Here is an 18,711-nt window from a genome sequence, read left to right as displayed (position 1 = left end):
AAATTTAGTGAACTGAAAAGGGTTTGCATTAGCTAAAACTTGTTTGAAAAAATTGCCTCCTTACAAGTTACAACCGATTTTTTATATAATGTAATTCATAAACTAGAAACAAAAATTTGAATAAAATCTCGAACAAGTGATTTACATCAAGACAAAACTAACTTTTTCCCCACACCACTGTATTGGTCAATCCTAGATTCAACACCCTTTGCTTTTTTAAAACATCAGTAGTGGTAAGCTCTTGAGATCTTCAGTCTTCTCACGCTAGACAAGAACATCCTACAATAATCAATTAAGTCCCCTTAATTAGATTTCTACATAATCATTATGTCCTTTATAAACATACTAGTATTAAAAATGTTTAATAAGAGATTAATAGATAAATAAAAGTACTTACTCCCATGGAACATCTCCAACCATCATCCAGTCACCTTCTTTGTCTGCGTACGTTAGCACATGACTCTTCTCACTACACATCTCTTCTTCTTCAGCCCCTGTTTTAACAAATTATTACCATTAGTTTTTCAATCTTATTTACCATCTTAAATGCTAAATTAATGGTTTTGGTCTACATGCAAAGAGATATAACTAGTTGTTGGAAGGGTATCTATTATATTTAATTATATGATCTTAATCAGGTAAATCATCAAATGATTCTCTCTTAACAATACTAAACTAAAGTATTAGTCAACATGCAAAGATATATGTGAGTTTGTGTGTGGACACTTACAAAGGATTGAGGCGTTGAACATGTAGTCGAGAGTTGTGATCAAATCATGGTATCCATTAAGAGATAGAAGATCGATCTTTCTTCCGATAGGAACTCCTTCCATGTTCACCTTCACGTAGAAGCTTCCGACGCTATTACACTCGTTTTGATCTTCTTCTTCCATGATCATCATTTCCTCATCAGCCACACCCACTCCACCATACTCATGGTTTTCTCCACCGTTGTAATACTGTCCTGACGATGATCCGAAGCTGAGTCCGAGCCTCAGGTCCGTGCTTAAGTTCCGAGTATTACTCGAAGACACACCAAACGGGTTGCTTTTGCAGCTGCTCTCTATCGATGAAGACGATGAGCTTCTCCCTCTCCCCATTATTCTTTATTTCTCTCTCTATGATTTTATCTAAAACAAGTGATTAATGATTTGAACGTGTGTGTTATATATATAGACGAGGAATTTTTTTTTTGCTTTTGTATGTAATATAGTAAAATATTGCTTAGAAGGAAGAAGTAGTAATATTGAAATGGTCTTTCTGATACAAAGCAGTATTGGTTTTTTATAGTATTATATAAAAATATGGAGATGGTGGAATGATGAGACAGTGTTGTTAAAGATGTTGTCCATGTAGCAGACAAATTACACGTGTCAGTCGGACACTTGGTCAAAGTGTTGGTTTTGACTTTGTGCTCGGATTTTTTTGCTGGGTGTGTTCTAATTTAATTTTTTGATTGTTTCAATGTGTAGTAAAAATACTCGACTCCTAGTACTCTTTTGTTTTTTTTCTTACCAAAATTTACTACTACTATACTAATAAAAAGACTGTCTGATTTCTTTACTAGTACTCCCTCTGTTTCACAAAGAGTGTCATTCTGGAGAAAATTTCTTGTTTCACAAAAAATGTCATTTTACATTTCCAATGAGTGTTTTAATGCTAAATTTTCTTTTTTACCCCTAAACCCAAAGCTATTTTCATTGAATTTTGATCATTAATCACTTAATAAATAGGGGCAAATAAGTATAATTCAAACTTTTCTTAATTTGTGTGAAATGTGTCAAAATGACACTCTTTGTAAAACAGAGGAAGTATTAGTATTGGATTTTACTATTTTAGTTATATGTTTAAATTAATTTATCTGTTAAAAAGAATATAGAAATGACTAAGATCGTGTGCTTGATTTGGCTTCATATCTAATGAGACAAACAAAAAATGAAAAATCAAATTTTAGCTTTAGATTTAAGAAATTATATTGGAGATATATAGTATGCTCTAAACCGTATAAGAACATAATTTCTTAAATAAATACTACAGTATAGACCAAAAGTACAAATTAAATTGTTAGAAAAAACATTTATTAATCCGGCCTAATTAATTCAAGTTCAATGCATGAGATTATCGTGACGCGCATTGATGCATTCGTGGGTTCGACAAACACCACTTCCATAATTAAGGGTTTTCATTCTTTTATAACCGAGAGACACTTTAAAACAAATGTTTTTCTCAAAGCACTAAAACAATACTCTAATTAAACGTCTGTTAAAATTAATTATCAACTGCTAAACACGTCTCGTTTACGTCATCAACTCTCTAATGATGTTCTTTAATTATGACCCCCCAAAAAAAAAAAAATATAGTCTACGTGGATTCCATCGTATCTAAGCATGACAAGAGTTTTGGGCTTCGCATGATTCTAATCCACGTCGCTATAGCATCACTTTATCTTATAATCATAAAAGCTATAGCATTAGCATCTATGGTCAAGTCCAACCACTACTATATTTTTTCCAATATTAAACCAACTTACCAACCTTTTATGTGTGTAACAATCGATCAAAGTGAATAAACGTGATGCTAATCTCCTACAAATCTTAATTTTTAATTGACGCAGATATTTTGCTTCCGTAGATTTCATCGTATGATATGATGATTACAAATTTCATATATATAAAAAATTGCCAGAGACCAAAACACATCATGTTGGTGTGTTATCCGTCGCTGGTATACAAATACTGACTTTAATATAACGGTGTCGCTTTGGTTGGGATCAAGATTCTATTTGTGTATATTCATTGCATTTGGATATAAACACAAAACATATGTATATGGTATAGTCATTTTCGATTGATATACTATTAAACTTCGGTCACCAGAAAAAGTGCATGTTCCTTGGTTTTGTACGTTATGTACAAGCAAAGAAACAAATAAAGAGATCGAAAAGAAAAAAAATAAGAAGAAAGAAAAGTGAGAGAAGAGGGAGGGAGGCAAGGGAAGCATGAGTAATGAATGCGTAACCTTAAAGAGAGGAGCTAATGAGAGATGCTTCGCCTATGGACTAAAGGACTGAGGATACGTCACAATTCTCACACTTGAAAACATATATATTTTTGCAAGCACGAGACAGTAAACACCATCGACAACATTTCACATTCCCCACGTCACGTGCCTTTTTCCACGTGTTTGCTCACTTTGTCGCCTCCACTTCTACTCTTTTACAATCACTCCTTATTAGCTTCTTCATGACCAATCAATATGATTAGAACTCCTAGTTTTCTCTTTTATAATTGGAAGATTTTTTTCCAAGGGTATTTTTTTACAACTAAACCTAGTTCTGATAGGTCTAAGTTAAGTCAATATATATATGTGCAACTAGTTTCTTAACAAATTACAAAACCTATACTATATGACTCTTAATCAACCCTTAAGTCATATAGTGGTTTGATACGATCTTGACTCTTTTGTAAAGTGTCGTTATCAATGAGCTAATATAAACACATACAAATTTTTTTTTTTTTTTGTCAACTATTGGATCACAACTGGCCGGCCCATTAGCCAAATTCCTAAATTTATAGGAAGCAAGACTCGATCCTTGATGTGATAGTGCATTCTACAAATGGACTTACCCCCTACTACTGCACTAAGGTCACATTAGCACATACAAATCTTTTGAACCCGAAACATTAAAACATTGACGTTAATTATCAGGACCGACATTTACTGCGTAGATACCGTTTGGTTTGGAGAAGCAAAAATTGATTTTAGAAAGAAGGGAAAAAATAAATATAGCTTGAACCAAAAATAGCTGTTAAGATGATTTTTAGAGAGAGGAAAAAAACAAGTGAAAAAAGATAAAGAAGAGATATGTTCCCCACCACCCCTACCATTATCATCACCATTCCTCACTTTTTTTTTCTTTCTTTCTTTCTTCTTCAAACCTTTCTCTACACCATTTTTTTTGTCCCCTTCATTATATAATATAAATGTTATCGTCTACTCTTCTTTTGTTTTTGTTTCTAGATTACCAATATGTTTCATGTATTTGGTCAGTATTTTCTATGGATAGGTATAAACTTTATGAATTATGAAAGCGAAAAGCAAGATATAAAGAGAAGTCGATTTATTCTAAGATTGAAGTAGATAAAAAAGGAGTCAATTATAAGCAAATTAAATCATAGCAGTTTACAATATAAGAAAATGGAGAATGAGGTCTCGGAGACAAATATTTCAAAAGGAAAACAGTAGTGACTCTCAGATTTTCAAGGCACTCATAGTTTTTTAGTTTCAAGATTTAATGATAATGTCTGGTCCTTTTATAAATCATTAAGTTGTAAGATAGTTTTCCTCTTTTTTGAAAAACAAAAAAAAAAAATCTAATAATTTACTTTATGTTTATCATAAATTATGATAACTCGACTTTACTGCAATGTGTTTGCTTGTCAGTAAAAACATGGGCTGGCTTCAAATCAGGATGATTGCATGTCTCGTGACTCTTTTGTAGCCTCCCTTGTTAGCCAACTCATTCCATTTTCTCGTTTTCTGTTTCTTTATCTTTATAGTTATATTTTTCTTGTCACAAAGTTGACCATACCAATATGCAAGACCAATTATTATTATTCTAAGAGAAAGAGATCGATTTTTGACCACTCCTCTATATATATTTTAGGCTCGAAACTGTTTTAACCTATAAATTATTTACGGTTTAACAATAAATATGTACAACACATTATACAGTGCAGTGATACGCCTTCTAATCTTTTGTTTGACGAGTGATGAATGACTTCAAAGCTACTCCCGTTATTTCTTTTTACGAGATATATGTTTGCTTTTTGTTTTTATAAAAAAATCTCTTTTCTATTTACTTCCCCCAGTTTTACTTTACAATGAAAAATTAGACTGTTATTATGATAAATAAATGATTGTGGATTACGTCTAACACGTTTTTTTACAAATAAAAAATCAAGTAGTAAGTAGTATAGCTTATGGGAAAGTACGATTGATTTAAAACCAAATAGCGTGTAATTCAATTTTAGAAACATCATTTATTTTTAAGCAAATTAAATGGAGTAGCAAATTATTTAACCTTTTTCCAATACTTCTTGGTTGAATCTCCATCTGTAATTCTATTTAGAAGAATTTGTGTCTATTTATTACAATCAAACGACTCAACAATGTTAACTTTTGATGATATTTTTTTTTTATATTACCTTTGTGACAAGAAAGAAAAAAAAGAAGAAGAAAAAGAATGTTGTAGTAGTACCTAAACCCTACTTAAGTTTACAATGATCTTATTGGCTCGGTGCAAAAATCAGAAGAAGTATGTGTAATATCGATTTCCGCTTAAAACGGGAGCGAAAACATGTCTTGTATAATCAAATCCAAAGTTTAGAAAGTAGAGGAAGATTTAGATATGGTCTCAAAAGTCTAAAGTAGTCTAGGAGGGCAATCTAATGAGGTACTATTAGACTATTAGTGATGTTCTTTTCATGTAATTAAGAAGACTATTATACTAGTAGTTTGTTGAAGCTCTTAATACACATTATACATTAATTAATGGAATATGAAAATGCATGGAAACTAGGTAAAAGCAAGATACGGGGTGTGTGCGTGCGTGTTACTACTATTGAGGTTTTACGTGCGTGCCTTTTGATAGAAGTATTGATACTATATTTAATTTCAATTATTATTTCGGGTTTTTTAGATTACGCGCTAACCCCGTGATTGATTTGGTTTTGTTTTTTTTTGTAAAAGAAATACTAATAAATTCCCCAAAATCTTAAAACATGATAATGATACGTGTGGGTGTGTGACATTATGTTTCCCTTTAAATTTGGACTCTTTATTATGGCCTCATTTTCTTTCCAAATGACATTTGATTCTCCCCTGTCGATGCCTATTACATAGTTTTCTTTTTGTTGTTTTCACATTACACAAGGTTAAAAAGCCTTTATATGCCTCTATATAGGCCCAAACAATTTCACATTACACAAGGTTAATATTGAAGTATGATAAGCGCTCGTTTTCTTTTGGGAATAACTCTTTAACGGTCAAACTAGTTTTGTGTCGGCTTGGTTAGTGTTGACGACCGGGTACTACGTTGGTTAAGTGTTTGCGATGTACTTTGAAGTTCGAACCTCCGCCTAGTCTGAGAACACCAAAGATTATGTAATAGGTACAGAAAAGAGTAGATGACACAGAAAGAGGGAGAAAAGAAAAGAATGCATGAGAGTGAGTCACTGTATTGGAGAGGACATATGTCTAAGTACAATGCAAAAGGGGACAAGAAAAAGAAAATGTACAAAAGAATCACGTGATTATCACGTGAACTTCACGCTCTCTTTTCTTTTTTATTATTTTACCTCTTTTATGACTTGTCCCACTTTTCCCTTTCTGAAGTGAAGAATGCTGCCAAAACACCCCCTTGTGGGTGCCACTAATATTTGTGGTGGGCCCCGGCCCATTCCTTCATTGTCCTTTTACTGTGAATTGTTCTTCCCACAATCACGTGGGCTTCTTGGCCCGTTCTCTCTCTCTCTCTCTCTCCTCAACTGTTTGTTTTTCTTTTCTTTTGTCGTTCTGTATAATTTTGTTTGTTGAAATTATCATCTATTTTATCGGTTTGTGAAAAGTGAGGTTTGTTGTTTCATTGATGTTTTTTACAAAAGATATTTTGTCTATGTTGCTAACGATCTGATATTTCTGACTCATCATGTACATTTTTTTTTTTTTTTTTTTTGTTTACCCTATAGTCCCTTCCCTTGCATATCTAATGCGAAATATGTATATATAAAAACACTACAGAAAAAATCTCAGAGATGCTAAGATTCGACCTAGCTAGTACAAGAAATATATGAACAGTAGTAGTACTACTGTACTCAAGAAATTAGAGCACCTGAGAAAAAATAAATTAGAAAAGAGTTGAAAAAGATAATAATTAATTATAAGACTATAAAGAAAAGAAAAGAAAAATAAAGGAAAAAGAAACAAAAGCAAAATATAAGAAAGAAGTGTGAAGTTGATCAACAACAACAACAACAACAAAAGAAAAGATTAGCTTTCACTTACTTCCTTTCCATTGAAGTAAAAAACAAAAAGCCTTTCGGTTCATTCAACAAGACAACAACAAATATGACTTCCCCATCATCAACCTTCATACCAAATTAAGTTCTTCAATCTTAGATTCTCACACACACACACACACACACACATATATAATTTATGTAGTTGATGATGTTCTTATCTAGTGATTATTGTTTTGCAGGCTAAACGATCAACAGTATATGGAGCTTGTGTTTGAGAATGGCCAGATTCTTGCCAAGGGCCAAAGATCCAACGTTTCTCTCCACAATCAACGTACGAAATCAATCATGGATTTGTATGAGGCCGAGTATAACGAGGATTTCATGAAGAGTATCATCCATGGTGATGGTGCCATCAAGAATCTCGGAGACACACAGGTTGTTCCACAAAATCATGTTGCTGCTCCTCTTCCTGAAACGACCATGCTGGAAACCAATAAACATGTTGATGATTCAACTTTAATTGAGACTTTGAAATCTTCTTCATCGAAGAGGATGATGGTTGATTATGATGATAACCGAAAGATCGAGTTTCTACCTCCTGATGAGCAATCTGTGGTTGCTGAAAGGACGGTTGGATCGGGCTTTGACGCTTCCTCCTCCGCAGGTTTCACTGAAGACAGTGAAGGATCCACGTATCTAAGCAGTGTATGTGGATTGATTCACAGATTCCGTTGGTTTGGTTTATCTGTAAGGTTCTGGTCTGTATGAAGACAGTTTTTTTTTTGTCTCAACGCAGAGTCTAGATGACGAGTCAGACGATGCGAGGCCACGACGAGTTCCTCCTGCAAGAACAAGAAAAGCTTTGGTCAAAAGAAAACGAAATGCAGAAGCTTATGATTCACCTGAAAGAGTAAGTAATCTCATTAAGCTACAAAGCAAACTAGTGCATATATACTGAATCTGATACATCCGTATATAGTATTGTGGAAAACAGAAGCAAAGAAACGATATCAACAAGAAATTGCGTACTTTGCAGGATCTACTACCTAACTATCAGAAGGTTTGTCATAAGAACCAACTTTTTTTATTTATTTCGAAAGAGCTAAAAAGCTTTCTGGTTATTCTACCATTACTTACATTACCCTATATACTCAATGTTGTTCATAGGACGACAACGAATCAATGTTGGATGAAGCAATCAATTATATGACGAATCTTCAACTTCAAGTTCAGGTATAATAATAAAATTAAAAAATCAAATAACAAATTCAATTTAAAGAATCTTGTTGTAACCTGTATGAATCTAGGGGTTGCAGATGATGACGATGGGTAACAGATTTGTTGCACCATCAATGATGTTGCCTTTGGGGCCGCATTACTCTCAGATGGGTGTAGCAATGGGTATGGGAATGCAAATGGGTGCATCACAGCGTCTGCCTGCGCCTGTTTTAGGAGCATGCTTGCCTGGGATTAATAATTCAGCTAATACGCTAACGTTTCTCAACCATCCTGGACTAATGATGCCAATGCAAAACTCTGCTCCTCCTTTCACTCCAACGGAACAATGCTCCCTACAATCTGTCCCGCCATCGTGTGCTACTTTCCCTAACCAAATACCAAACCCAACATTTTTGTCAAATTCAGATGGAGCAACACCCTACACAAGAAATCAAGGACCACTAACAGATGGAGGAATTCTCTCGGTTAAAGAATCTGGAAACCCGTGAGCAGATGAGTAAACAGAGTGGTGATAGTTACCTGCTGATTCATGGTCTTCTTCTTCTTAAGAACACTAGAGCCATCTCAAGGTGAATCGTACAGATCCACAAGAGCACAACAACATCAGAACAACTACCATAAAAGGATCTCCTCAAGTTTCTCTTTTTTGTAGTGCCAGCTTTTGTAAATCATGTAACATATAGGATAGGGGCTATAAGACTAATAATCGTGACTAGCGAGTAATATTTATAAAATATGAGCTTCCGCTCTTTTTATGAAACAAGCTCTTGAGTTTTACACAAAGGAGTGAAGCTTTTGTTTCTAGGATCCCAACAAAAGACATAGCTTACAAATACTCTAGAACTGACTTTACCCGGTTCTAATCTATTTACATGATACTGAGTGACTTTTCCTCTCATAGTACAACAAGAAGAGAAGAAATCGCACCAGAATGAAGATACTGTATATTGTTCTGCTATGCTGCTTCAAGAATCTTTTTTCCGGTATCTTTCATCCGAACTGGCTCAGTAGCTTGCTCTTCCAATGTTTGTTTCGTATTGCCAAGTTTAAGCTCTGATAACATCTCAGTCAGTGAATCTGCAGTATCTGAGGTCCCTGGTCGGACCTGGGAATTTTCGCTTTCAAGCTCCATCTCTAATTCCAATAATTCTTCTTCGATATTTTCGTCATCAATATCTGAATATGGAGCTGACTCTGCCACATTAACAGAGAATCTAGTTAAACATAAAAGTTGATGGAGTAATCGTACATGTATTTAAATGACAAAACACCACTCACCAAGAGCTTTTTCTACTTCCTTCTGTGATTCAATAGTTTCCTCAAGTTCTTCCAAATAGTCATGAACTTCATCTGCACTGATTTTGATTTCCTTCATAACCTTAGCTCCAGTTTTGATTGCTTCTGAGACCTGCCAAACACACAGAGATATTTCTAAATCCATGATTGATACTACTACATAGACCCAAACATGACGAGTTTTTCCTAAGGTTTACCATTTTCGTCGATTCGGAATCTGTTATAGTGTTCAACACTTCCTCTACTCTGTTCAGAAGTGACGTGCATTTTTCTCTGCTCTCATTCGCCAGCTTCAGTTGCCTTGCATGCCTTAGAGCAACTTGCTTGTGTCCAGACTTTAGAGATAACAAAGCTGATTTCTTTGACCTAAAAAAGGGAAAACGATTCAAATACACTTAAATTCAATATATTTAACCATATATGAAGAAGTAAAGCTAAATTATTTTTTCCATAGCTATGATCAATGTACGATAAAATAAAACCATTTCGATAAAGATCAAAGAATCAGAAGGTGTTACGTTTCACAACGTTGGTCCATCACTTCAAGTTGATCTTGAAGCTTTTCTGTAGTCCTTAGCAAGTGCAGAATGTCACAGTCTAAATTCGAGATGCTGGGCAGTGCTGCTTTTGATATGGACACTTTAACACCCTGCAAAGTATAAGTATATTGGTTTCGGACACTGAGCATAAGCCTTGACCTGAACTAAGTCTAATTTCCGAAACTTCTCAAATTGGCCTCTTTCTTTTATCTCTTCACCAGAATGTGTAATTAAACGAGAAACTTTTTGGACATCAAAATTCAAGCAAGATACTTACATGCCTTATTGACTAGATATATCTCAAGGAACAGTACTCATTTAAAATCCATAGATACTATACTAACTGACTAACAAATCTATTTATCAGATAGATAAATAACCAACCTCAATCGATTCTCCCCGATTGATAGAGATTTTATGCGCTTTCCCACACCCTGACAAGTGACTCAAAACAGCTGATGCCTCATTCGAACCGCTGCACAAACTCCGGAACTTCTTCAGAGTGACAACACAAGTAGAAGTCCAGTGTCCCTCAGACAAAATATTCACCACATCAGCCGCCTTCTCCTAGACCATTACAAAGACTTACTTATATGAGCCACAAGCATGTACAATAAACTGAAAACTCTTCACTTATTAGCAAACGAGCTATACAAAGGATACAAAAGATAAGCTTGACGACTTATATGGTTAAAAAGTGAGAAGGAACACAGAGGCACCTTCAAGAGTGGAACAATAACAAGTTTATCTTCCAGAATCTCTCCCTGCGTCACTGACGGTTGAGCCACCAAGTTCCTTACTGTCCTAAATAAACGAGATATACGGCCACTACCGGGGTCATCAAGATCACTAACCCGCACCACATCACCTTCACTATGCATCAATAACTAAAAAAACGAGCAACTTGTAATCAATCACAAAAAAAAATCCTCTTTCGCCACTAAATGCTAAAAACTCACCAGTACATGATCAACGCATAAAGGCGTCATACCTCCTCTATCAAACCACGCGTTCTTCACCTTTGTAAACAAAATACAAAATCAGTTCTCTCTACTAATTTCATCCAGAATCAAAAAGCGATGTACCATACCTGAACAGGATCAATGATGAACACACCGAACTGACGCGAAACCTTGAGGATCAAATCGCGCCAAAACTGAAATTTGAGTTCCCAATCGTATCTCTGTCCACTAAACGCCTTGAATCTGGCCGTAGACACCACCTCATCGTCCCAATCGGGAACTTCCCTTCGTATAAACTCCTTCACAGCATCCGAATCCATTTCTTTTCGCTCAGATGAAAAAATTTAGGTTAAAATCAACAGCGATGAGGAAGAAGAAACTTCTAAATTAGCGAATCTACAGGATCATCGACCAAATCCTTCGAATTTGAAAGTCGATTTCCCGCTGGAGTAAGTTTTTTTTATACGAAGATCGTCGTCGGAGAGAAAGCAAAGTAGTCCAAAAGAAGAAGTTCACGAATCCACATGCTCTGCTGTTTTAGATATAAGCTTTAGCACTGTGTGACGTTTTTACACAGGGTAATTAATGGGCTAATGCTTCTTAAGAATTAGGCCCGGCCCATAAGTTAGAGACTAGGCTTTGATTTTCATAATAGCCAACGGCTATGGTATCTCCGCTTGTTTTAACAACAAATCCACCATCATATGACTAATCAGAATTATTCAATTAATTAGAAAGCGATTAAATCAATATTAGTAAAACGTACAATGGGACGGCGATAAGATGACCTAATACAAAATACACACTTGACACACGCTCATATCTTTTTCATTATTTTTTTTAGAAAACAATTGAAAATATGAAAGTCAAGTAATACTAATTTGTCTTTTCTTTAGGTGATTATGAAAATGCTCAAAAACAAAATTTATAAAAGTGAGATCGGATCCACACGAAGAAGTGTGGAAACTAGAAAAGAAAAAGTGTGAAAGACACAAACGAGACAAAGAAGGACCGTCCATGCCAAGACTAAATGCGCTTATATTAATTACGATAATGATAGTATGTTTTATCTATGCACACCACACAACACACCTGAGGGCTGAAGGCAATCCAAATTCCATACACATATACATGTTTATCTACACACAATTCGCCCCACAAAAATATAGACGTTGTAATAATGGCTTAACTGATCTTGGTCTGGGATAATTATAACATGTCACGTGATTTTTGCATGGTAGTTATTGATTTTGATGTTGATATCTATATCCGTTTTCAATCCAGCTTTGTGGTCTATATATAGGTTAGGTTCATTAGTGCGTTTAGCCGCCGCTAAACAAATAGTATTAACAAAATTGATTTACTTGATTCGATTGCGATTTGTATATCCCGAATCAATGTTAAACATAGGCAACAAATTAGTCTAGCAAACCAGCTTGTTGAAGCGAAATTATAGGTGTCATTAATATCAAGTTAATTATAGGAGTACAAAGGTATAGTTTCGTGAATTTGTTTTATCTTATGCCGATACCGCGTTAACGGATAACGATATGGTTCATTAGTGATGTAATTAACGGTCGATTAGTTAAAGCTGAATCCGATATTGGATTATGGCATTATGCATTTATAAGTAACAAGGAGGTACACGTGTCACTTGTTTATTTATTTAGAGCAACGATGAACTTGGAAACTGGTATGGAATAATATCAATCTCGTATTAAGGACAAGAGAGAAGAAAAAAAGGTCACTAACTACGTGATTACCTTGTTTAAACATTTAATGTAATAGAATAAAAATCTTCTTTCCGGTGGATTTTGTTTTCCGTAATAAAGAAAACAGAGTCGTTCAAGCTCCGCGTTAAATAAAGTAACGTAAGACCAATGTTTTTCAAATAAACACAGTGATTTGTAGTTTGTACTATAGTATGTTGACGACTATTTTAGTAATGATAGAATCAAACAAAGTGAGTTTAGATATTTTAACCCTCAAAAAAAGGATTAAAGTAGAAATAAATAATTGCAGTTTTCAAACAAAAAGAGGGGTAAAAGCGTAATTAACATAAACCCCGAGACTTGGGGTATAAATGAAAGTGATCGTAATATAGTGGGACACTCCAAACGTCAGTCTCTTCATTTTGTTCTAGTTTTTGTTCTTCTCTCTCATGGCGTTAGAAGAGAGCTTAGTGACGGTTTCTTCTCTGTCGAGACTGTCTATATGCACGAACTCTGTTTACGTGGACGAAGACGAAGCAGCAGCAGCCACGAAGAATAATCAGCAAGATTCGTGTGTTTTCACGTCGGTGGAGAGTTTCGTCGACGGAGCAGAGGCTGACGGAGAAGTTTCCGATGATGGGGAAGGAAAAGAGAACGTTCGAGAGTCTGATTCGGACAAAGAGTCACGTGGGTTTTACTCTCTTCCGGTGACTCCATCTCGTCGGAGAAGGAAACTTATAGTCTCCGGCGAGTTAGATGGGAATGAGAGTAACAGCAGTAAGTGTAACTCGCGGAGGCAAAGGAGGGTAAGTAGGGAAAAGAAAAAAAGAGGAGTTAACGGAGAGTATGACGGCGGTGGGAGAGAAGGGTTAACGGTGTTAACGAGAGCTAAAGGAGGAGAGAAGTCGATGAGGATGGGGTTAGAAGAAGTGAAAGCTTGTAGAGATCTAGGGTTCGAACTAGAGGTTCCGGTTCCGGGTCGGATCTCAGTGTCAGCCGGGTCTAATTTCGATACTCAGACTAGTAGTGGCGGCAACTCACCCATCGCCACATGGCGTATCTCCAGTCCCGGTAAATGAATAATACTTTTTGTTTTATGTGTTTGAATTTTGTCTCTGAGATAATTATTTTTATGTGTGTTTGTTGGTTATTGAATTAGGTGATGATCCAAAGGAGGTTAAGGCGAGATTGAAGGTGTGGGCACAAGCTGTAGCTTTAGCTTCTGCTTCACGTCATCATGCTTCTTAATTATATATTGTTTTAGGTTTTTACTTTTATCTAAGTACTTATATTTTTAGGCTTTTGATGTTTTTGTTTGAGAGATTTCACGAGTTCGTTTTGTGGGTTTGTAAATACGATAAGAATAGTTGTGTTTCATGGACGATGGAGAAGTTTCAGTCACTTAGGTGAATTAAATAATTTTGCGAAATATTATCGAGTTTGTGTATTGAAGTAAAGCTTAACACTTTATAGCACAAGATAGAATCTGCAATATGTTACCTCGCGTGCGCTTCAGTGTGGTGCAAAAAAGGTGAAAAATAAAGCGATTAAACAATTGGAATTTCAAAATACAACAAAAAGGGACATCTCTCAAAAGAAGAGTTCATGATCAGTTTTTTGAGATTCGGACGATTTGTGTTTAGAGTCCAATGAATAAAGGAATATGTTCTTTTTCTTTTCTCTTTTTGATATTCTATTCTATGTAAATGACATGGATTTTGTCACTAACTATATTCGACAATGGTTTATATAGATAATGAGGTATGAAAAGAATGAGTGTTTCACTATACCTACTAAACTAAGAATCTGAGGATGAGTTCTGTCAACACTAGAAGGACCAGAGAGGCTCTAAAGAGAGGAAAACAAAACCTTGAAGAAGCTGAGATCTCTAGAGCTGACGGATTAAAACTGCACAAAGAATATATATGAAGAAAAAATCGATAAACATAAACATCAAAGGAAAGCTTATTACAATCGGAAAATGAGGTTACACCAATATAAATTATGATCTGAATCGACAAACAAAATGATTCTCATTTGAGATACACGAATGTTACAGATTTCGAATTGAGGATAAATATGGAAGGATATTTCCAAGCAAAATAAGTTTGAAAGACTCAGAGATATGGGTTTTAACGTTTTACTCACTCGAAAATCAGATTGTGACATGTTGTGTCGCACGGATAAGGACAGTCAATGGCTTTGACATTTTCTGCTCGGTCGAAGTACCAGTCACCTACAGATTCTGCTACTCTCTGATAAAAATGACAAACTTGTGATTGTTACATTGAGATAGAAACCACATGAATGGTTTTGGAGGAGCAAATGTTACCTTTCCGTTTAGTTGGGGAGAATCTTGAGCAAACCAGGTGTCCTGTCTTTCAGTCTGACAATGCGCGAAGCAAGAGTTTATAAAAAGACCGTTCTGGTCAGATGTGGAGAATGAGTTTAAAGCAAGCACCATCTGAGTCCTGAAGTCTATTTGGTGTAAGCAAAGGAAAATGACATGGGAACCATCAACATTGAGCAGACTCAGCATAGAGTAGAGAGAGTGAAGATAACTAACAAGCGTGAATTAAAAAACTTCACCTTGGAAGAATTGGATTTGTGATGAATTACAGTGCAAGTGATGTGACTTGCATGCCTTCCAAATGCCGCCTGGATCAGCAGTTGGAGGAGCTAAGCTCTCTTGGATCTGACAGAAAAAGTTCATACATATGTGTTTTCTCAAGCATCAAACACTGAGCAGAAATGAAATGAAAGACATGATTATTACCTGCCAAGAGTCATATGCTGTGTTGAGAAGAAACATTGGAGTTTTGATGTCCGAAATCAAGTTCTGGGGAAAGAAGCACTGACGAAGAGAGAAAGGGCACAAAGGATAATGTCAAAAGATTCTCTCCCAACCCTTGTCTACTGGAAAACTTTGCTAATGAAATAGTGATATTAATAGAGTGAAATAGATATACCGAAGTAGGATCCATATGGTTTGTGCAAGTACTGGACAAGTCCTTTTGGAGGTTCTATAAATTAACAGAGACATGGATATAAGAGTTACAGTAAGCTTAAGATAAAGTAAGTTTTATGCACTTTAGTCATGGCCATTTCATCAATTTATGAATCTGAGATTACCTGAACTGTAACAACACCTTCGAACATATTCCTAAGCGAGTGGCCTCCAGAGACATCCACTCTGCAATTTCCATTAAAAAAATTTCAAGTTTGGAATACTTTTCTAAAGAAAAAATTCTACTCCTAAAAGAAAAGCTAAGTTGAAGAGATATACGCATCCAGAAACATTCCAGCGTCACTTAAGCATTTCGCTTTCGTGGAACTAGGTAAAAGTTCCCTGAACTCATCACAGTGCAAGATGGAAGCTAATCCTCCAGCTGAACATCCAGAAAGCAGAGCCTGTGATGAATATTCACTTGCAAATGATTAGATAAAACAACAAACAGAACATGAACCAGAGCACAAAATCCAATAACCTGATAGACTCAATGAAATGCAAAGACCTGATTTGCTTGCTGCATGCCTAAAGACAAAAATTCTTGCATAGCCACTTGCCAGATTCGTTGTCCTCGATAGAAAAGTTGTGAACCCTAGATACAAGCCGCCATTGTAACAAAATTAGAAGACATGATCTAAGAAGAATTCATGAAAAATCCTAGGTTTCATAGAACAATATACTATTGAGTTTGACCAACCTCATCCTGACTATCACCAGAGAAAGATGCACCATCACAGTAACGCAACTTGATCCTGTTCCAATTAAAGAAGTCTGCAAGCCACTCCACAAACAGAATCAATACAATAACGTGCATTTTATACAGTTGCTTCATAATAACACACATTGCACAAAAAAGTGACAAACCAGGATTCTCTTCAGGTTTATTGCTCAAAATTCCAGTGAAAGCCAAAGCTTTTTCCATAAATTTAGAGGAACCACGCCGACTTGTTTTGCGATACACACAGCACCTATGATTATTACACCATCCTCCACCCTAAACCATTCATTCAGTTATAAAAAAAAAAACTGAAATCTAGCTTCTAATTACTTCCAAGTCAACCCTCAATAGTACAACATAAGCTGTGAAATGCACAAACCTCAAGTTGGATAAGCCAACTGTTAGCACCTGATCCAAAACCACGATCTAGATGATAACCAGGTAGCGTCCCATCTAAGCACACTGCACCAATTTAGAGTTGAACAAAACACTAATCATCATCAAAATTTAAAATCAAACTCCCTTAGATCTCAAATCCCAACTAAGAAAGCCAAAATCGAGACCGAATTGTGGATTAAGAAGGTCAATGTGATAGTGGAAACGAGAGAGAGAGAGAGATAGTACTGTATACTGTACCAGCTCCTTTGGAGTCAGCTCCCTGAATCAAGGTGAGAGGCACCATGGGAGCCGAAGAAGCCATCAATTTATTCTCCAGAAACGATATCACAGTGTCAGTATCTCTAGGTTTCTGGAATCCGTCGCTAGATCCGTTCCGAACCACCGCCGCGACTGTACATAGCCAACACACGACCACTGAAATCAACAATAGGCTCCTCATATCACTCCGCCGGCGCAACGAGCCAAGTCCCGGAGCTCCGGGAGATACAGCGAAGACGAACCGAGCGCGAAAATTTGGTTAAGAGATCGATTTCGATAGTAATGTGTTTACTCAGTAGTACATGAAGAAGACAAAATAATTTGAATTTGAAATTGAAAAAAAAAAAAAAAAAAAAAAAGGGTAAAGCAGACGAAGAAGCTTTTTTCTCTCGTGCGTCTGATTTGTAATAATTTATAGTTTTTATTCCGTCACGAAATATACCGAATAATTAAATATTTTATATTCTTTTCTTTACCATTATTTTCTTTTCTTTTTTTTTTGAACTTTTTCTTACAGATTTTAGTATTTAATATTTTTGGATTTGGTAATGGAGATTGACATTTTTAAACCCTGCATAGAACCATATGTAGTATATATATATTTTGTTGTTAGCTATTATTTGGAAAAATAAGATACAGTTTGACTAAAATGTGTGGCTAATTTATACAATTTCTTAGCAATTTTGTGTACAGTTGTTTGGCATGTACATAAAATATAATAATGCTTAAATCCTTAGTAAATAATATTATACTGTAATAATGGTGGCAAGTGCATGTTTGTGGATTAAAAAATGCTTGTTCTTCCTCTTTTAGCGTGTTCTCAAGATTTTTGTTCTGAAAAAACATTCTCAATTAATTAGAATAAATACTATTAAATACGTAAAAATAGATTTATTCGTGCCCTTCTGTCGGTCTGACGTGGCAGTCTCTTATCAAAGTGGTCCCCATTCTTGCCTTTTTTGTTAGTGGGTTTTTTCATCAAATTAAAATATATGGACGAAAAATGTTTTGGGTCACGCTATGGGCCTTATAAACCCAATAAATTGATTGGAGATTTTTTGTTTTGTTTTTTGACATCAATGGATTGGACATGGGAGGTTTAAGGTTGCTAATTATGATTTTAGTATATCATATCACAATTATTTTTACACCCTAATTTTTGGTTATTATTATTTACAAAATCTATTTCAACGGACTAAACCCATATCTATGATCTTTTTATATGCGAATATAATATTAGAACACACAAAACCAATTTTTACCACTCACTTCTAAGAAAATCAATATGTTAAAATTATAACAATTTTATATTGGAATGCGCCTACTAGAAAACTTTCAGCACAGTGTTACACTGATTAGATTTATAATCGATGATTTTTTTATGTTTTATTTTTACGGAATCTGAAGATATTATAATCCGACATAAGAAAATGAACAAATGATCCATGTCAATAATATGTCGCAAACCTAACTTCTTGGTTCAAGGCTTTTAAACATTTTATTATACTAACAAAGAGTGCTCTCTGAATCAGCTAAACATTCGTTCGTTTGTATTA

At 35.3% G+C, this 18,711-nt stretch overlaps 5 protein-coding genes across 14 annotated transcripts; 2 read left to right on the top strand and 3 right to left on the bottom strand.

The window, feature by feature from the left end:
- Positions 1 to 3: 3 nt before the first annotated feature.
- Positions 4 to 1,267, bottom strand: LOC104788524 (auxin-responsive protein IAA30). Its single transcript, XM_010514294.3, has 3 exons — positions 731 to 1,267; positions 398 to 494; positions 4 to 279 (listed from the first exon to the last, which is right to left on the bottom strand). The coding sequence occupies exons 1-3, from the start codon at positions 1,098 to 1,100 to the stop codon at positions 225 to 227; spliced, it is 522 nt and encodes a 173-aa protein (XP_010512596.1). The 5' UTR covers positions 1,101 to 1,267; the 3' UTR covers positions 4 to 224.
- Positions 1,268 to 6,970: 5,703 nt separating this feature from the next.
- LOC104788522 (transcription factor PIF6-like) lies at positions 6,971 to 9,021 on the top strand. 8 transcript variants are annotated; one of them, XM_087451609.1, is made up of 6 exons: positions 6,981 to 7,164; positions 7,262 to 7,727; positions 7,819 to 7,932; positions 8,017 to 8,082; positions 8,190 to 8,255; positions 8,330 to 9,021. In XM_087451609.1, the coding sequence occupies exons 2-6, from the start codon at positions 7,281 to 7,283 to the stop codon at positions 8,747 to 8,749; spliced, it is 1,113 nt and encodes a 370-aa protein (XP_087307735.1). In that variant the 5' UTR covers positions 6,981 to 7,164; positions 7,262 to 7,280; the 3' UTR covers positions 8,750 to 9,021. The 8 variants fall into 8 exon arrangements, with proteins under 8 accessions (XP_087307732.1, XP_087307735.1, XP_087307730.1 ...); XM_087451605.1 differs by having other exon boundaries at positions 6,999 to 7,164; positions 8,002 to 8,082; XM_087451607.1 differs by having other exon boundaries at positions 7,025 to 7,164; positions 8,002 to 8,082; positions 8,339 to 9,021.
- On the bottom strand, positions 8,987 to 11,597 carry LOC104788523 (uncharacterized). 2 transcript variants are annotated; one of them, XM_010514291.3, is made up of 8 exons: positions 11,187 to 11,597; positions 11,056 to 11,115; positions 10,816 to 10,983; positions 10,481 to 10,663; positions 10,076 to 10,206; positions 9,755 to 9,923; positions 9,540 to 9,669; positions 8,987 to 9,455 (listed from the first exon to the last, which is right to left on the bottom strand). In XM_010514291.3, the coding sequence occupies exons 1-8, from the start codon at positions 11,376 to 11,378 to the stop codon at positions 9,217 to 9,219; spliced, it is 1,272 nt and encodes a 423-aa protein (XP_010512593.2). In that variant the 5' UTR covers positions 11,379 to 11,597; the 3' UTR covers positions 8,987 to 9,216. The 2 variants fall into 2 exon arrangements, with proteins under 2 accessions (XP_010512593.2, XP_010512594.2); XM_010514292.3 differs by having other exon boundaries at positions 11,056 to 11,109; positions 11,187 to 11,537.
- A 1,430-nt stretch (positions 11,598 to 13,027) lies between these two features.
- LOC104788520 (uncharacterized) lies at positions 13,028 to 14,199 on the top strand. Its single transcript, XM_010514288.3, has 2 exons — positions 13,028 to 13,841; positions 13,930 to 14,199. The coding sequence occupies exons 1-2, from the start codon at positions 13,220 to 13,222 to the stop codon at positions 14,016 to 14,018; spliced, it is 711 nt and encodes a 236-aa protein (XP_010512590.1). The 5' UTR covers positions 13,028 to 13,219; the 3' UTR covers positions 14,019 to 14,199.
- Positions 14,200 to 14,300: 101 nt separating this feature from the next.
- LOC104788521 (pectin acetylesterase 6) lies at positions 14,301 to 17,564 on the bottom strand. 2 transcript variants are annotated; one of them, XM_010514289.3, is made up of 13 exons: positions 17,135 to 17,564; positions 16,878 to 16,960; positions 16,645 to 16,774; positions 16,478 to 16,551; positions 16,286 to 16,372; positions 16,057 to 16,181; positions 15,903 to 15,963; positions 15,740 to 15,793; positions 15,547 to 15,624; positions 15,360 to 15,465; positions 15,103 to 15,248; positions 14,919 to 15,025; positions 14,301 to 14,678 (listed from the first exon to the last, which is right to left on the bottom strand). In XM_010514289.3, the coding sequence occupies exons 1-13, from the start codon at positions 17,334 to 17,336 to the stop codon at positions 14,564 to 14,566; spliced, it is 1,368 nt and encodes a 455-aa protein (XP_010512591.1). In that variant the 5' UTR covers positions 17,337 to 17,564; the 3' UTR covers positions 14,301 to 14,563. The 2 variants fall into 2 exon arrangements, with proteins under 2 accessions (XP_010512591.1, XP_019101742.1); XM_019246197.2 differs by having other exon boundaries at positions 17,123 to 17,514.
- Positions 17,565 to 18,711: the final 1,147 nt, after the last annotated feature.

This window comes from Camelina sativa, chromosome 5 (genome assembly GCF_030686135.1).
Source record: "Camelina sativa cultivar CO46 ecotype springtype chromosome 5, ASM3068613v1".
Taxonomy (NCBI): Eukaryota; Viridiplantae; Streptophyta; class Magnoliopsida; order Brassicales; family Brassicaceae; genus Camelina; species Camelina sativa.
Note: the sequence above shows the minus strand (reverse complement) of the source record. Positions and strands in the feature narration are given on the sequence as shown.

Bases quoted from the DNA above. Each gene is read 5' to 3' on its own strand.
- LOC104788524 (XM_010514294.3), bottom strand. From the start codon at position 1,100: ATGGGGAGAGGGAGAAGCTCATCGTCTTCATCGATAGAGAGCAGCTGC. The intron at 495-730 runs GTAAGTGTCCAC...TTGTTAAAACAG, and splicing joins GTTCAACGCCTCAATCCTTT to GGGCTGAAGAAGAAGAGATG. The intron at 280-397 runs GTAAGTACTTTT...TGATTATTGTAG, and splicing joins GTTGGAGATGTTCCATGGGA to GATGTTCTTGTCTAGCGTGA.
- LOC104788521 (XM_019246197.2), bottom strand. From the start codon at position 17,336: ATGAGGAGCCTATTGTTGATTTCAGTGGTCGTGTGTTGGCTATGTACA. The intron at 16,182-16,285 runs GTCTTTGCATTT...TATTCATCACAG, and splicing joins GCATGCAGCAAGCAAATCAG to GCTCTGCTTTCTGGATGTTC. The intron at 15,249-15,359 runs GTGAAGTTTTTT...TACACCAAATAG, and splicing joins ACAAATCCAATTCTTCCAAG to ACTTCAGGACTCAGATGGTG.
- LOC104788523 (XM_010514291.3), bottom strand. From the start codon at position 11,378: ATGGATTCGGATGCTGTGAAGGAGTTTATACGAAGGGAAGTTCCCGAT. The intron at 9,924-10,075 runs GTAACACCTTCT...TCCCTTTTTTAG, and splicing joins ATGGACCAACGTTGTGAAAC to GTCAAAGAAATCAGCTTTGT. The intron at 9,456-9,539 runs GTGAGTGGTGTT...TTAATGTGGCAG, and splicing joins GGAAGTAGAAAAAGCTCTTG to AGTCAGCTCCATATTCAGAT.
- LOC104788520 (XM_010514288.3), top strand. From the start codon at position 13,220: ATGGCGTTAGAAGAGAGCTTAGTGACGGTTTCTTCTCTGTCGAGACTG. The intron at 13,842-13,929 runs GTAAATGAATAA...TTATTGAATTAG, and splicing joins ATGGCGTATCTCCAGTCCCG to GTGATGATCCAAAGGAGGTT.
- LOC104788522 (XM_087451604.1), top strand. From the start codon at position 7,281: ATGGAGCTTGTGTTTGAGAATGGCCAGATTCTTGCCAAGGGCCAAAGA. The intron at 7,728-7,818 runs GTATGTGGATTG...GTCTCAACGCAG, and splicing joins GATCCACGTATCTAAGCAGT to AGTCTAGATGACGAGTCAGA. The intron at 8,083-8,189 runs GTTTGTCATAAG...TGTTGTTCATAG, and splicing joins TACTACCTAACTATCAGAAG to GACGACAACGAATCAATGTT.